The 16,656-nt window shown below is 43.8% G+C and overlaps 1 protein-coding gene across 1 annotated transcript in view; it reads right to left on the reverse strand.

Moving 5' to 3' along the window:
• slc24a3 (solute carrier family 24 member 3) overlaps positions 1 to 16,656 on the reverse strand; it is a 148,672-nt gene that overhangs the window by 18,128 nt on the left and 113,888 nt on the right. Inside the window, exon 3 of the mRNA XM_028603933.1 lies at positions 8,962 to 9,038. Within this exon, the coding sequence (XP_028459734.1) occupies positions 8,962 to 9,038 (77 nt within the window). The remainder of the gene's footprint in view (positions 1 to 8,961; positions 9,039 to 16,656) is intronic.

A 16,656-nucleotide genomic window follows, 5' to 3' on the forward strand; every position in this document is an offset into this window, starting at 1 on the left:
AGCAAAGGTTTGATATGTTGGGAAATGTGCCAAGAGTTAAATGAGAAGAATGATACCACTCTCATGTCCGTGAAGCTACCTCAAGCAGCCAGCTAACTTAGTTTAGCATCAGAGCTGTATAGTAACGAAGTACAACTATTTCACTACTGTACTTAAGTACTAAAAAGCTGTATCTTATCTTATTTTTTTCTCCTACTTCCACTTTTACTTGAGTACATATTTTCGATGCGTTTAATACGTTTACTCCGATAAATTTTTTTTGTGCTGCATCGTTACTTGTTACTGTTGTGAATTCCTCACGCTACGGAGACTGTGTAGGTTACAATGTGTGTAGCATGTATGTATTAAGAGAACGGTGTGTAGTTACGGCTACGTTAGTTGCGTACGCTAATTAATCCCCAAGATCGCGTCGTGTTTCTTGTCATTACGGTTGCCCGTTCAGAAGTCAGAGACGATGTAAGTTTGTACTCTTTCTATTTATCTATTGTTGCAGCAGATAAAGCTATTCCTTTCAGAGTTCTTTCAGTCTACAATGACTACTGAATGTTAACTGTTTGACCCTGTGATGTGAAGCTGCTAGTTTATCTGTATGTTGCTAGCTTGCTAACTTTCCTGTACATCACACGTTACTAGCTAGTGTGTGATACGTTTTTTTGGGGCTTTAATCGTTACTGTGCTGGAGAGGATGTTCATTTTACTTGCACAGTGTGATAATTGTACATTTTATTTCAGTATTTGTTAATATTTGTTATTTTTAATATAATTTATTTAATATTTGTTAATTCCTTTGTCTACAGCCTTAGGCTAAACATTTGAAATAATATAAACAATATGATATTCAAACCTTTGACTGCTTTCTTTAATAACTAAATAACACAATACTTGTACTTTTACTTTCAGTACTTGAGTAGTAGATTTTAAAATAAACTACTTGTAATACTTAAGTATAAAAAATGTTGAATACTTTAGTACTTCTACTTAAGTGTGGTGCTTAAAGAGCACTTCAACTTCTACTCAAGTCACTTTTTTGATAGAGCACTTGTACTTTTACTCAAGTATGGGTCTCTAGTACTTTATACACGTCTGCTTAGCATAAAGACTGGAAATGGTGGAAACTAGCCTGGCACAGCCATTTAGATCTGGCTCCCCTTCCTATGGAGACAGAAAAGTTTTAAGTCCCGCCCCCAACGGAGGGGAAAACAACTCTCTGCTCTCCATTGACTTGTATTGCGTGAAGGTGTTTCCTCTTTCGTCTGCTATCAAACAACAGAAAAATGCCTAAAAGTTGCTGTGTGGTGATATTTACTATTAACAATGTAAAGAACCCATAACTTGAGTTTTTATAAGCTGCCCGCCTGAAAAACTGAGCTTTTATGAAGACAAAAGTGGATACAGACGTGAGGAATCAGCAGAGAGAATGGGGAGACTGTGGGATCCTGACACTAAGCTAACGTTATGTCTGATGTTACGTGTGTTAGCTTAACTTACAGACGTACAGTTAGGCTAAATCTAACATTTGGATATATGACTTGGTAACAAAATGCTTTACCTTAACTTACAGACATATAGTTAGGCTAAAACTAACATTTGGATATTTGACTTGATAACAAAATGCTTGATGCCAGTGATGCCACGTAACGCGTTACTTGTAACGCGTTACTTGTATCTGACCACTTTTTTCTGTAATGAGTAATCTAACGCATTACTATTTCCAAACCAGTAATCAAATTAAAGTTACTTATCCAAGTCACTGTGCGTTACTATTTCTGTCATTTTCCTTAGCAAAAATATATATTTTTGCTTAATTCTTGCGTCTCGGGGAGTGAAGTCACGTATGCGACAAGTCACGTTTTCAGCATGAGGACAGGTCACGTTTTCAGCATGTGGACAGTTCACGTGTACCACGCAGCGACACAAACATAAACAACAATGGAGGGACGAGAGAGATGCGCGTTTTCTAGCTGGAAATACAGTCACTATTTTGAGTTTGTGTCAGCTAAAGACGGCAATATTAAGGTTTGTTGTACACTCTGTGCTGGTGGCGACAAAGTGCTATCTAGCTACAAAAACACTATGTCAAATTTGAAGAAACATTTGGAGTCGCAGCACTGCAGTCAAACTTACAGAGCAAGTCCCACCAGGTGGTGCGAAGCAGAGAGAAGGAGGCCCCCCACCACCCAAACAACAAAAGCTGGACTTCGGTGCAAAACCAGTAAGTGGGGGAGAGTTGAAGAAGTTGGTTGGGCAGTATGTTGTAGCGGAAATGCTGCCCTTAAACACGGTTGACTCGCTCTCTTTCGTGCCATAATAAACCAGATCCTACTACTGGCAACGCCGAGCTGCCTCACAATAAACCGGTTGTCATTTTTATGTTGAGGCTGTAGGGGTGTTGTCAGCAGTTGCTGAATGTAACTAATAAAGTAACTTGTAATCTAACTTCGTTACTTTTAAAATCAAGTAATCTGTAAAGTAACTAAATTACTTTTAAAATCAAGTAATCTGTAAAGTAACTAAGTTACTTTTTCAAAGTAATTGTGGCAACACTGCTTGCTGCAAACATAACGTCAGACATAACGTTAGCTTAGTGTCAGGATCCCACTGTCTCCCCATTCTTCATAAAAGCTCAGTTTTTCAGGTCGGCAGCTTATAAAAACTTAAAGGACAATTCCGGTGCAAAATGAACCTAGGGGTTAATAACGTGTGTACCGAGTCGAATGTTCTCTGGGACGTGTTTTCATGCTAATCGAATGCGTCTCTACCTTTAAACAAGCTACCGCAAAACCGGCGGTTACTTGCTAATGCTAGCTTTCAGGGCACTTGGTAAATCACTATTTTCTACCACTAACAAGGCTCAAAATAGCACCACACTTAAAGGTGCAATATGTAATATTGTATGTAATACTGGCAGCTAGCGGTTAAAATAGTTACTGCACTACCAATTCAAAATACTGGAGAGTCGTCTCCCCTGCCCCCTCCTGCCCAGACTCAAAGTTCACGGAGGTTGCCAGGCTGAGACCGCAGCATTCACAACAATGTTGCTAGACGCTTTTCTCACATAGCCAGACATTACTCCACAGCACAGCGGAGTAGCTAACGGTAGATGCTGGCTATATTGACAGTCATAAAAGCCCGTGCTCACACGGATCTCTGTAACCAACTGACAGACACACTTTTTCGGCTTAAAATTACAGTATGAACCGCTAAAAACACAACAACCTCACTGTCCTCTCCACACGCCAGTCAGGCACACTTTCTCGGCTTAGAATTACAATACGAAACACTAAAAATACCACTACCTTGCCGACGGAACACACTTCATTGGCTTAGAATTACGGCAACAATCGCTAAACACACTGCAAACTCACAGTCCTCTCTTTCCGATTTACAGCCCCCCTCTCGTGGTTTAAAATAACTCACCGTTGTCGTCTCAAGCCGCTGAAGAGGCTACACGCTGTAAACAGCCATGGGCTGCTTGCCTGGTCCTCCCGGTAACGTTAACAGTTAGCAGGGTTAGCATGGCGGCGTTAGCCAGGACCAGTCGGGATCACTTTGCTGGCTATGTCTCAATTGTTTTTGCGAGTAACCAACTCTAGCTATATAATTCAATGTGAGTACACAAATGTTGAAATGACAAAAAATGCCCATCCCTAGTAGCTGTGATAAATTAGCCTGAAGCTAATGCTTACCTGTTCAGAAGAAAATAAGCCAACTCTGCGTCCTTTTGAGATCTAAGCTGTCTCCATCTTTCAAATACATCTCCAATATTTACCAGGGGGTTGTTACGTCTCTGGTCACGCAACTGTTAGAAACATGCTGTTTTCTTTTTTTAATGTCATGTAGAATCTATCTCCGTTGATCCTGTTCGTTTGTGTGCTGCTTTCATGGCTGTACTACCGTTACAGCTGTAGCGCGCTGGGTTTACGTTTTTACAGGTATATCTGGCAACCTGGCCTGCATGTCAAACTGGGCCGTTGATAACAACACACAGATCAAAACATAAACATAAATTCCGTCACGGAATGTAAATTTCAAAAAGAAAAAATCCTGACATTAGCATTGTTGTCAGAAAATATAGTATTTCAGTTTAACATGTTTTCTTAATATCTGATGAGGCATTGGTGTCATTTTTGGATTTATTACAGTACAAATATTACATATTGCAGGGCTTGACATTAACTTTTTGAGGCACTTGTCCTTCGGACAAGTACATTTACGTTTCACTTGTCCATGAACAAAACTCACTTGTCCGGGTAAAGATTAATCATTTTATAATTTTTTTTTATGTTTTGCTAATGCAGAATTTCAAGAAACCATTGAAAGCATCCAAACACTATAAAAATTCATACAATTCAGTTTAAACAGTAGAAACAAATGTGTCCCAAGAATAGATTTCCCCTTCAACAAGAAAAAAGGATCTCCAGACTCATAATACAAATAATACTTGATAATACTTTGCACGCCGGTGTGCAGAAGTTAATATATTGAGATTCTAAGTGAATATTTTAAATTTTCTCATTACTTTCAGATTCCTAGTCAATATTCTAAGTTACTATGTCAATTGAGATATTTTGAGATATTGAGTCAATATATTGAGATTGTAAGTCAATATTTTGAATGTTCTCATTGCTTTGAGATTCTTAGTCAATATTCTGAGTTACTAAGTCAATATATTGAGATACTGAACCAATATGTTGAGTTACTAAGTCAATATATTACGATACTAAGCCAATATATTGAGATTAAGTCAATATTTTATAGTTTCTCGTTACTTTGATATTCTTTGTTTATATTCTGAGATACTGAGTCAATATATTGAGATACTGATTCAATATTTTGACCAGAGGTAGTGGTGACTTGAACTTATACTATATCTAAAATAATTTTGTAGACCTAACAATGGATTTTGCCACTAAATGTTGGTGTCAACGTGTTTTTTTTTTTTTTTTTTTCTTTCTACAATTTCACTTACCAAGGGATCCTTTAAAAAGGTGTAGCTACTTTACAGTTGATTATTACCTGATATTTAATCCGCTACAAACGAGTAGCGGAGCAGCAAGTAACGTTACGAGGCAGAGAGCCAGCCGTCAAGAGTCAAATTAACTTCATGCTTCATCCGCACAAAGCACACTTCTATCGCCACGAGTGATAGCTTTATTCGGCTCGTTTTCTGTGAACGATGTGGGGACGGGGTAACGTTAAAGCGTAGTTAGCATGCTAACGTTAGCTAACTAACACCGGCTGCCTGGCTTGCTGGTTCCGCGGTGCTTTCATGCTGTATCGCTTACAGAGAATGAGCTGAACAGTGGGCTGGGTCTAACGTCAGCGGTCAGCTCTCCCACTGCTGCTGGGTCTAACGTTAGTTAATGTATTTGTTTCAAATCGGTAAAGTAAAATCTGTAACATAAACGGAATGAGTGGCACATAATAACGTATATAATGCTTCATCCACACAAAGCACATTGCTATCGCCACGAGTGACTTCTGTTTTCAGCTTGTTTTCTGTGAACGATGTGGCAAGGAGGTAACGTTAAGGTGGAGTTAGCAAGCTAACACCGGCTAGCTCACCGTGCTTTCATGCTGCTTCGCTTTCGGAGAATGCGCTGAACAGCGGGCTGGGTCTAACGTTAGCGGCCCGCCGACCCGCTGCCCGGGATTGTGGGGTAAAATATGTAATTGTTTCAATTCTGTAACATTGACGAAATGAGTGGCATTTTGATTTGTTTGAGTTTTAACTTGTCCAGTGGGGCAAGTAAATTTCTTTTCCACTTGTCCTACAAAAAATCCACTTGTCCTGGACAAGCGGACAAGCCTTAATGTCGAGCCCTGTATTGGACCTTTAAACCAGAGGTGTCAAGTAACGAAGTACAAATACTTCGTTGCCTTACTTAAGTAGAAATTTTGAGTATCTATACTTTATTGGAGTAATTATTTTACAGCAGACTTTTTACTTCTACTCCTTACATTTTCACGCAATTATGTGTTCTTTCTACCCCTTACATTTTTAAAATAGTTTAAAAACAATTTTCTTGTCCAGTTTGGTTATCTTAAGGCAGTTACACACCAACCAGACGGCCAACCGTCGGCAGAAAAGCCAGTCGGACTGATCGGTCTCCCCGATTTGGTCCAAAAAGTGCCTCAGAACACAACGAAGAGACGAGAAGTAATATGTCTCCATAACAGCAGGCGGCGCTAATCTGTATTGTTGCCCAAAAAATGAAAACCGGCAGCTGATTGGACGAACGCGTCACGTGGGTTTGTTTTCTACGGAAATTCAAAGCCAGACTGTCATGGCGGCTTGCTCAGAATACAATCTCATATTGTACTAAAATAGTTCTAGACTCTAGTCACGCTCATTCGGCTCGCCATTTCCAGGTGAGTCCCGACTGCCCTGTCTCCGACTGAACATGTCAGGTCGGCCAAAATGAAGGCCAACGGCCCCTCGGACGGACAACGGTGCGGGACACACCGAACAGATTCGAGTCACTGACCTCGCCAGACTGTCCAACGGCTGATTATCGGACCGGTGTGTAGCTGCCTTTACATCCGTTGCCCTCACAGATTCCTGCAGTTAAGCTTGGATGTTAGGGTTGGGACGATTCGTCGACGTCATCGATTACGTAAATGTCCCTAAATAAAATAAATAAAACTTGCGTGCAAATTAATTAATGTTATGCGGAACTAATATAATGCGGAACTACTATTAGATATGTGGCTTCTAGGGACACTTAATCTGTAGTCCTTACTTTTTAGTTTGATCCGAACCAAAATTACAGGTGTGAAACCTCCCCCGGACCGCGGTCCGGATCAAAAGACCAAATTTTGGTCCGATAAAAAGAGGTGGTCTCGGTCCGGACCAAACTGAACCATGGTCCGGTTCGTTTATAGTGTGAAAGCATATTTTGGATGGTTCGGACTTTTGGACCAAATACAAGAAGCTCTGGCAGGCTCTCCTTGTGTTACAAGACCGGGGAAGCTCCTTTAAGGTGCTTAGTGAGAGAGAGTGACGGTGAATGCGTTCAGAGAAGACAGCTGTCGGCTATCAGAGCAGAGAATACATCAGCAGTTTATTTGTTAAGTGGTAAATGTACAGCGTAGGTTTCAGTTTGTCTCTGAATAAATGCTCCAGAAAGAAAGTTCCCGTGTCTTGCTTCTCAACATCACAACAAAACAAAAAGGGCGTAAAAAGTAGGGGGAGAGCAGCAGTCAGTTGGAAAAACTCCGACACAGAGAGAGGATATGAGAGGACGAGGAAGCCCTTCAACAAACCAATCAGTTAGAAGTATCTGGAGACGTAGCTCACGTATGTGATGACGTCAGGACGTAGGTTTGTCACGTATAGATCTTCAGTGCGCTTGCAAAACTGCAGTGTGAAACCACAACTTACCGGATCAAATGTATACAATGTAACAAAAACATGAACCTTGGTCCGGACCTTGGTTCGGACTTTCATGTGTGAAAACGCCCTAAGTTTTTATTTTGTATTCCTCTTGAAAGTGACTTTATTTTGTTGTTGAACCTTATTGAAATTTGTTTGTGTAAATTGTTAATAATTGAGCAAAGGGAAAATAATCGCTAATTGAAAAATTTATCATTAGATTAATCGAAAAATTTATCGTTAGATTAGTCGACTAATCGAAAAAATAATCACTAGATTAATCGTTTAAAAAATAATCGTTTTGGACAGCCCTATCGGATGTACATTTACATTCCAATAAAGGCTATTGATAACATGCCTCTGAAGTTTGACTTCTTGCACCATTACAATACCTAAAGGCAACTAGTCATCATATCATCCACTCCATGAAACACATGTTAATGCTCAGTAGTACACATATGGTTCTTTAATATATTTGCATTGTACTAAAATGTGTTCATTTTCAATGGGCATAAATGCGGCTGAAACAGGTGCATCCCAAATTTTTCAACATTAACATATTAATATAACGTTATAGTCATAATGGCATTTAGAAAAATGTTTTTTTTTGTGGAGGTTGGGTAGTGCACTATAGGCCCCTGTGGTGCGGCCTAGCCCCTTACATTATTTTTACTTTTATACTTTAAGTAGTTTTGAAACGAGTACTTTTACACTTTTACTTGAGTAAAAAGCTTGAGTTGATACTTCAACTTCTACAGAAGTCTTTTTAAACCCAAGTATCTATACTTCTACCTTAGTAATAAATGTGAATACTTTTGACACCTCTGACTTAAACGGTAGCATAATGAGGGTCCCTAAATGCAAACAGAAGCATTGAGAACTTTGTAAGTGTACAGACAGTTTATTAAAAAGATAGATTATAAAGACTGTAGCGTTCGTGTTTACATTTGTGCACCATTTGAAAAACAGTCATGAGCAGTCGAACCACGAATGCCGTGCAACCAGTAACCAGTAACATAGCTCAAACACAGCAGGAGACCTACATTGTGTAATTTTTTGAGTTGATTCTTAGCAACAAAAAAAACTTTTCTTTCACAAATATGTGCTCATTCATGTGTAATTATTTCCACCAACTAATCAAAGTATTCTCGTAAGCGTAGAATCTGCCATTTAGAATCATTCAGAATACATACGAGCGAGTCGCTCGAATGACAGCCGGCATGATGCGCCTCCATCTTTAAAATACTTTAGCCAAAGAGGGACATACCTCCGCCTTTTGCCCTTTTACACTCAGTGGCATCCAACACTGTGACGAATGCCAGTGGGAGATTACCCGCCAGGGAAGCGAAAAAGAGAATTAAAACGACAACGCGACAGGCAAAGCAACAAGACCAAAATTAATATTGGAGTCAAGAACAGCTGCGTGTAAACGATGAAGAGGAGGAAGAGCTAGAAAGTAATATTCAGTTGGTTGTCATATACAATTTCACAGCTACATGGGAGAAATTCTTACACAATGTAGCTTTAAGCATTGGCATCCTTTTCTACGTGTGTACATTGTAAAGAGTGCTGCAGGTAACACTCACACAAAGGACATGTAGACCCACTGCTCCATCAACACGCTCCTGGTTGGTGAAGTAATCCCTGGGAAACTCATGGATTGCTGCAGAGAGAAAAAAATACACACACATATGCTGAATAAAACTAAAAGGAAACAAAATATGAAACATTTAATTTTAACTACAGGTGAGCGAGAGGAAGATCTCCTGAGGGACTCGTGGAAAATAAATACAAGAGAGCTGTTAAAAGGGAGTTCTCAGGGTTTCTGCAGGTTTCACCAAGTCCAATTTAAGACTTTATAAGACCATTTTAAGACCATTATGAATAAAATTTAATAACTATATCGCAACATAAAAAAAAAAAGAAAGTCAGATGTCAGAGGTTGTTTGAAACATTGTCTGAAACAATTCCCGGATTTCCTCATTGGCATTATAGGACTGGTGTCTAGATTGGCTGCAATAAAAGTTGCATATTGGTCTAATTTGTAGTCGTAATACAGCAAATTATAATTGGACTAGCATTGTCGAGCGCTGCGGGACCATTTCAGTGAGCATTAGAGGTAGGGAAATTAAGACCTGTTTGACAATACTTCAGCGAATTTAAAACTTTTTAAGGCCTAAAATTTTGATTTTTAAATTTTAGACTTTTTTAGGCCCAGCGGAAACCCTGCATAACACTTAGCACTTGCATGTGCCACTGAAGAATGAATCTGTTTGTATAGGCGATAAATAAATGAGACTCTTCTGTCTGAGCTGTCACACAAACACACAGAGCTTGTGAGTGTTGTCTCAGAACAGACCCTGGTGTTTTTACTGCTATTAAATCACATTACAGCTACTTTGGAGGGGGAGTCAAAACTGCATTTTAAGGCATACAGGTGCAATTAATTGGAGTCACTTAAAGGGATTTTTTTTTTCTTCTCCAAACTGGACCCTTTTTCCCCATGCATTGGTGTCTGAGTGACTAATGTGAACAAAAATCTTTAATATTGGTTCAGTATTGAGCGAGAATGCTGTAACTGAATTGGTAAATTTAACTCTTTAACAGAAAGGTCGACCTCTGTAGAGATCCTTTCCATAATGTCGTCAGACACTAAGAATAATTAAAGCTGCAAGCAGCGTTGGACAGGCCCTTGCGCCTCTACGCGTCGGGGTTACTGGCGGACGGCGCTCCTTGCGACCATGCATTTGCGCGGCAATCAGATACTGCAAATCGTCACCAATGAAAAGGGAACTCCCTGCTGAGTTCAGATACCTCACACATGACCCCACCTTAAACGGGTCACCAGTTATGAAAGGGGGCGTGGCTTAGGCATAGGTGGTGCCAGTATCAGATGTAAACCACACAGTTTCATGTAAATCAGATGTTTGTCATATAAGGCTGATTTCCTGTTGCCAGCACTATGACCAAAAGTCAATATTGGCCTGTATATGTCCTCAGGCCTGGACTTGTTGATTGTGGGATATTTCAAATGGATATGACAATGTACACTGTAGTTACAGCCACTTTCTCGTTCATCGCTAAACTAAATGGCCGCCACGCCACGCCCACACTGTTTGACACAAATTTTTTCTTTTAATACCTTTTCATCTTTAAGGTGTTGAGATGGTACTGACCAAATTTGAAGTCCATCGGATGAAATCTCTAGGAGGAGTTCGTTAAAGTATATCACCTTGACTTTTAAGCCTACTTCCTGTTGCCACTAGGGGGCGCTATGACTTCGAGTTAATTTTGTCCGGTAAATGTCCTCAGAGTTAGAGACTTATGACTCATGAAAGGTTTCGAGCCAATTGGACAATGAACTCTTGAGTTACACCCACTTCCTGTTTCAATGGCGAAATGGCTGCCCTGCCACGGCCATGCCCTATGATGAAAAGTTTTTCTTTTAATAACTTTTAATCTTTAACATCTTAAGATGGCACAGACCAAATTTGAAGTTGATTGGATGAAATCTCTAGGAGGAGTTCGTTAAAGTATGACACGTGGAAAAAAAAAAAGAGATATAAAAGAAAAACTAAATCCTAATCCACTTTTTGTTTCTTCTGTAACCACAGTGACAGAGCACAGCTGCTCTTGACATGCTACATACGTGTACCAAGTTTCGTGATTCTACGTTAAACGTACTGCAGGGGCTACATTTTTGTATCTTTTTTTTTTTTTTTTTTTTTTTTTTTTTTTTGTGACTATTCCCGAAACCCCCTCTCCGTGAACCATCACCTTATCGTGGTGGAGAGGTTTGTGTGTCTCTGTGAACCTGAGGGCTGTGTTGTCTGGAGCTTTGTGCTCCTGGTAGGGTCTCCCAAGGCAAAGTGGTCTCAGGTGAGGGGCCAGACAAAGAATGGTTCAAAAACCCCAATGAAAAAGCTAAGCAGAGATGGAGTGACCCTGCCCGGAGGAAGCCCGGGCCCCGCTGGAGCCAGGCCCAGACGGTGGGCTCGTCGGCGAGCGCCTGGTGGCCGGGTTTGCCACGGAGCCCGGCCGGGCACAGCCCGAACAAGCTACGTGGCAACTCCTCTCCATCCCATGGGCCCACCACCTGTGGGAGGAACCGTTGGGGTCGGGTGCGATGCCACATGGGTGGCAGTGAAGGTCAGGGGCCTCGACGGACCAGACCCGGGCAGCAGACGCTGGCTCTGGGGACGGGAACGTCACCTCTCTGTGGGGAAGGAGCCGGAACTGGTGCGGGAGGTGGAGCGCTACCGGTTAGATCTGGTGGGGCTTACCTCTCACGCACAGTCTTGGTTCTGGAACCATACTCCTGGATAGGGGTTGGACTCTTTTCTTCTCCGGAGTTGCCCAGGGTGTGAGGCGCCGGGCGGGTGTGGGGATACTCACAAGCCCCGGCTGAGCGCCGCTGTGTTGGAGTTTACCCCGTGGACGAGAGGGTCGCCTCCCTCGCCTGCGGGTTGTGGGGGGAAAACTCTGACTGTTGTTTGTGCATATGCACCAAACAGGAGTTCGGAGTATTCGGCCTTCTTGAGACCTTGACTGGAGTCCTGCATGGGGCTCCAGTGGGGGACTCCATTGTTCTGCTGGGGGACTTCAACGCACACGTGGGCAATGATGGAGACACCTGGAGAGGCGTGATTGGGAGGAACGGCCTCCCTGATCTAAACCAGAGTGGTTGTTTGTTGTTGGACTTCTGTGCTAGTCATGGATTGTCTATAACGAACACCATGTTCGAACATAGGGATGCTCATAAGTGTACCTGGTACCAGAGCACCCTAGGCCGAAGGTCAATGATCGATTTCATAATCGTTTCATCTGATCTGAGGCCGTATGTTTTGGACACTCGGGTGAAGAGAGGGGCAGAGCTGTCAACCGATCACCATCTGGTGGTGAGTTGGGTCAGAGGGTGGGGGAAGACTCTGGACAGACCTGGTAAGCCCAAACGTGTAGTGCGGGTAAATTGGGAACGTCTGGAGGAGGCCCCTGTCCAACAGACTTTCAACTCACACCTCCGGGCGGAGCTTTTCGTGCATCCCTGTGGAGGCTGGGGGCATTGAACCCGAGTGGACAATGTTCAAAGTTTCCATTGCTGAAGCTGCAGCGAGGAGCTGTGGTCTTAGGGTCTTAGGTGCCTCAAGGGGCGGTAACCCACGAACACCGTGGTGGACAACGGTGGTCAGGGAAGCCGTCCGACTGAAGAAGGAGTCTTTCCGGGATATGTTATCCCGGAGGACTCCGGAGGCAGTTGCAGGGTACCGAAGGGCCCGAAGGGCTGCAGCCTCTGCCGTGAAAGAGGCAAAGCAGCGGGTGTGGGAGAAGTTTGGAGAAGACATGGAGAAGGACTTTCGGTCGGCACCAAAGTGCTTCTGGAAAACTGTTCGCCACCTCAGGAGGGGGAAGGGGACCATCCAAGCTGTGTACAGTAAGGATGGGACACTGTTGACCTCAACTGAGGAGGTAATAGGGGCGGTGGAAGGAGCACTTTGAGGAACTCCTGAATCCGACTAATACGCCCTCTATGTTAGAGGCAGAGCTGGAGGATAATGGGGGATTGTCGCCGATTTCCCAGGCGGAAGTCACTGATGTAGTCAAACAACTACACAGTGGCAAAGCCCCGGGATTGATGAGATCCGTCCAGAAATGCTCAAGGCTCTGGGTGTGGAGGGGCTGTCCTGGTTGACACGCCTTTTCAACATTGCGTGGAAGTCTGGGACGGTGCCAAAGGAGTGGCAGACTGGGGTGGTGGTTCCCCTTTTAAAAAGGGGACCAGAGGGTGTGTGCCAATTATAGGGTATCACACTTCTCAGCCTCCCTGGTAAAGTCTACTCCAAGGTGCTGGAAAGGAGGGTTCGCCAATAGTCGAACCTCGGGTTGAGGAGGAACAATGCGGATTCCGTCCTGGTCGTGGAACAACGGACCAGCTCTTCACTCGCAAGGATCCTGGAGGGAGCCTGGGAGTATGCCCAACCGGTCTACATGTGTTTTGTGGATTTGGAGAAGGCGTATGACCGGGTCCCCGGGAGATACTGTGGGAGGTGTTGCGGGAGTATGGGGTGAGGGGGTCTCTTGTCAGGGCCATCCAATCTCTGTACAACCAAAGCGAGAGCTGTGTCCGGGTTCTCGGTAGTAAGTCGGACTCGTTTCAGGTGAGGGTTGGCCTCCGCCAGGGCTGCGCTTTGTCACCAATCCTGTTTGTAGTATTTATGGACAGGATATCGAGGCGTGGTCGGGGTGGGGAGGGGTTGCAGTTTGGTGGGCTGGGGATCTCATCGCTGCTCTTTGCAGATGATGTGGTCCTGATGGCATCATCGGCCTGCGACCTTCAGCACTCACTGGATCGGTTCGCAACCGAGTGTGAAGCGGTTGGGATGAGGATCAGCACCTCTAAATCTGAGGCCATGGTTCTCAGCAGGAAACCGATGGAATGCCTTCTCCAGGTAGGGAATGAGTCCTTACCCCAAGTGAAGGAGTTCAAGTACCTTGGGGTTGTGTTCGCGAGTGAGGGGACAATGGAGCGGGAGATTGGTCGGAGAATCGGCGCAGCGGGTGCGGTATTGCATTCAATCTATCGCACCGTTGTGACGAAAAGAGAGCTTAGCCAGAAGGCAAAGCTCTCGATCTACCGGTCAGTTTTCGTTCCTACCCTCACCTATGGTCATGAAGGCTGGGTCATGACCGAAAGAACGAGATCCAGGGTACAAGCGGCTGAAATGGGTTTCCTCAGGAGGGTGGCTGGCGTCTCCCTTAGAGATAGGGTGAGAAGCTCACTCATCCGTGAGGAGCTCGGAGTAGAGCCGCTGCTCCTTTGCATCGAAAGGAGCCAGTTGAGGTGGTTCGGGCATCTGGTAAGGATGCCCCCTGGGCGCCTCCCTAGGGAGGTGTTCCAGGCACGTCCAGCTGGGAGGAGGCCTCGGGGAAGACCCAGGACTAGGTGGAGGGATTATATCTCCAACCTGGCCTGGGAACGCCTCGGGATCCCCCAGTCGGAGCTGGTTAATGTTGCTCGGGAAAGGGAAGTTTGGGGTCCCCTGCTGGAGCTGCTCCCCCCGCGACCCGACACCGGATAAGCGGACGAAGATGGATGGATGGATGGATGGATATTCCCGAAACCCTTAAAATACGTAACTTTTCACCAGAGTTTTTGAGTATGTTAAGCCCCTCAAAAAGGCAATTCATTTGCTGGATAAATAATTCCTTCAGTTTCAATAGGGCCTTCACCGCTCGGGCCCTAATAATCTGAGCATGTCAGTGGCAAAACAAGCACTTTTGTGAACGTAAATGGAAGGTGCCCAATTGCCCTATTGCCCAATAACTAACATTGTAACTTGTTTCACTGCTGCCGACTGAAGCGATCTTGCTTAAAACTGGACCAATTTCAGAGATCGTTGTTCCGTTCAGTCATTTACACACAAAAACTTGGAAAAATAAGGTCTAGGTTTAAAAAAAAAAAATGAAGTTACCCTTTGAGTTCAGGGTGCATGGTACTGCTGTGCTGTAGCCAAAATATAAAGCTGAACCAAAAAGGAGGAAGTGCCCAAGAGTTTAAATTCAGTGATCCACACATGCTCAGTGTGAAGCGGTCCTGCGTGAGATATCAGTTTGACCGCACTGTGTCCCTCCATCCTCGACTCGACAGAGGTGACAGCACAAATCAATCACTGTCCCGACAGCATTGGCTAATCACAACATGCCAAAATATGCCACATAGTCATTCACAGCCATCATGTGCATTTCCAGTTGCATATGAGTTTGCATAGGAGTGGCCAGGCTAAAAATAGCCCAGTGTGACTGTGTGTGTGTGTGTGTGTGTGTGTGTGTGTGTGTGTGTGTGTGTGTGTGTGTGTGTGTGTGTGTGTGTGTAGTTGGGATTTGCTTGGCTTGCTCTGTTTGTGTACTGTCTGTGTGCTGTGAGTATGTGTATTATCCCGTTGGATGTTTGTTTGCTGTGTGCGTCTGTGCATTGGCTTGTGTAACGTGAAGGCAACCCAATGTGCAGTGACATTCTCTCTCTCAACAGCCGAGAGCTTGTGAGTCAGGCGGCTTCAGCTTCAGCCTGCCCTGTGTGGCCCAAACACAACACAGGCCTGTCTGCTCATAGGAACTGACAGCAGCACGGAGAGGGAGAGGGGTGGGGGGCGGGGGGGAGTGACAGGAAGGGAAACAACAGACAAAATTAAGAATCTCACATCATGCCATTGAAAAGCGAGCTTGGAATGAAAAAAATAAAAACTTTTTTTATTCTATGTCTGGTCAAACGCGCGGAAAATGACACGGGAAATGACGTAATACCACGTGCGAGACAGGATTCTATTTAAAAAATGGATGTCCATGTCCAGAAACAAGCTCTACACGTTGTTGGTGTGTGGATTTGCTACGACAAAAACAAAGAAGAAGAAAAAAATAAGGATTAGGGGGTGTTGTTGTTGGCATACCTGTTCACAAAATGGCCCGTTTCCACACGTCATTAGCATTTATAGCCTCCTTCCTCTTCATGTAACAATAACTTTGGTCCATTTAGCAAATGCAACACATTCAGTAAAGTTCCTATTGTTACAGGCGACCCCTCCACCAGGTTTCCCCTCAACCATGTCTTGTGCTCTAATTGGCTTTTCAACTCCCCGACAGCTCCAGATATGTAGCCTGCTACTGTAGATATCTGCAATGTGTCTGCGAGGCACCAGAGAGTCTCTCGCCTCGCATCTTTCAAAAGTACACACATAGCACTTGGGCGCTGATTTGTGAGCGCCGAGCCAACGCCGATTTGCCTCTGATCTGGGGCTTTTGTCGGGATGCTCCTGTAAGCGTCCTCTTTGTTAGGGTACATGATCTTAACTGTTCTTTCCCCTAGTTGGGCATTTAACATGTTGGAAGAGTCTGGGAAGATAATTCCTGAGGTTTTTGTGGTTAATGACCCCAGCAATGATGAAGACATGTTCCTGGAAGCAATAATTTTTTCCCCCTAGGATGGTGACGGCATGTCGCGCCCTACTCTGCATCTGATATTCTTACGCTAACCCCAACCAATCTCATTCATCATGCCTAGACCTAACCAACCCCAACCAACAAGGACAATGAGTACTGGCCAATCAGAGACAGAGCAGGGCGGGTCATGCTCAATACATGCTTTACCATTCTCAAATATCCTCTTTACTACAGTGACCAGCGATTGGCAACAGCAAATCATATATTATGTATCATATACTATATATTTCCATTTACTCATGATTAAAATACATGAAAAATCCTAATTGGGATGGCGTTTGTGACATTTT

This window comes from Perca flavescens, chromosome 17, assembly GCF_004354835.1.
Source record: "Perca flavescens isolate YP-PL-M2 chromosome 17, PFLA_1.0, whole genome shotgun sequence".
Classification (NCBI taxonomy): domain Eukaryota; kingdom Metazoa; phylum Chordata; class Actinopteri; order Perciformes; family Percidae; genus Perca; species Perca flavescens.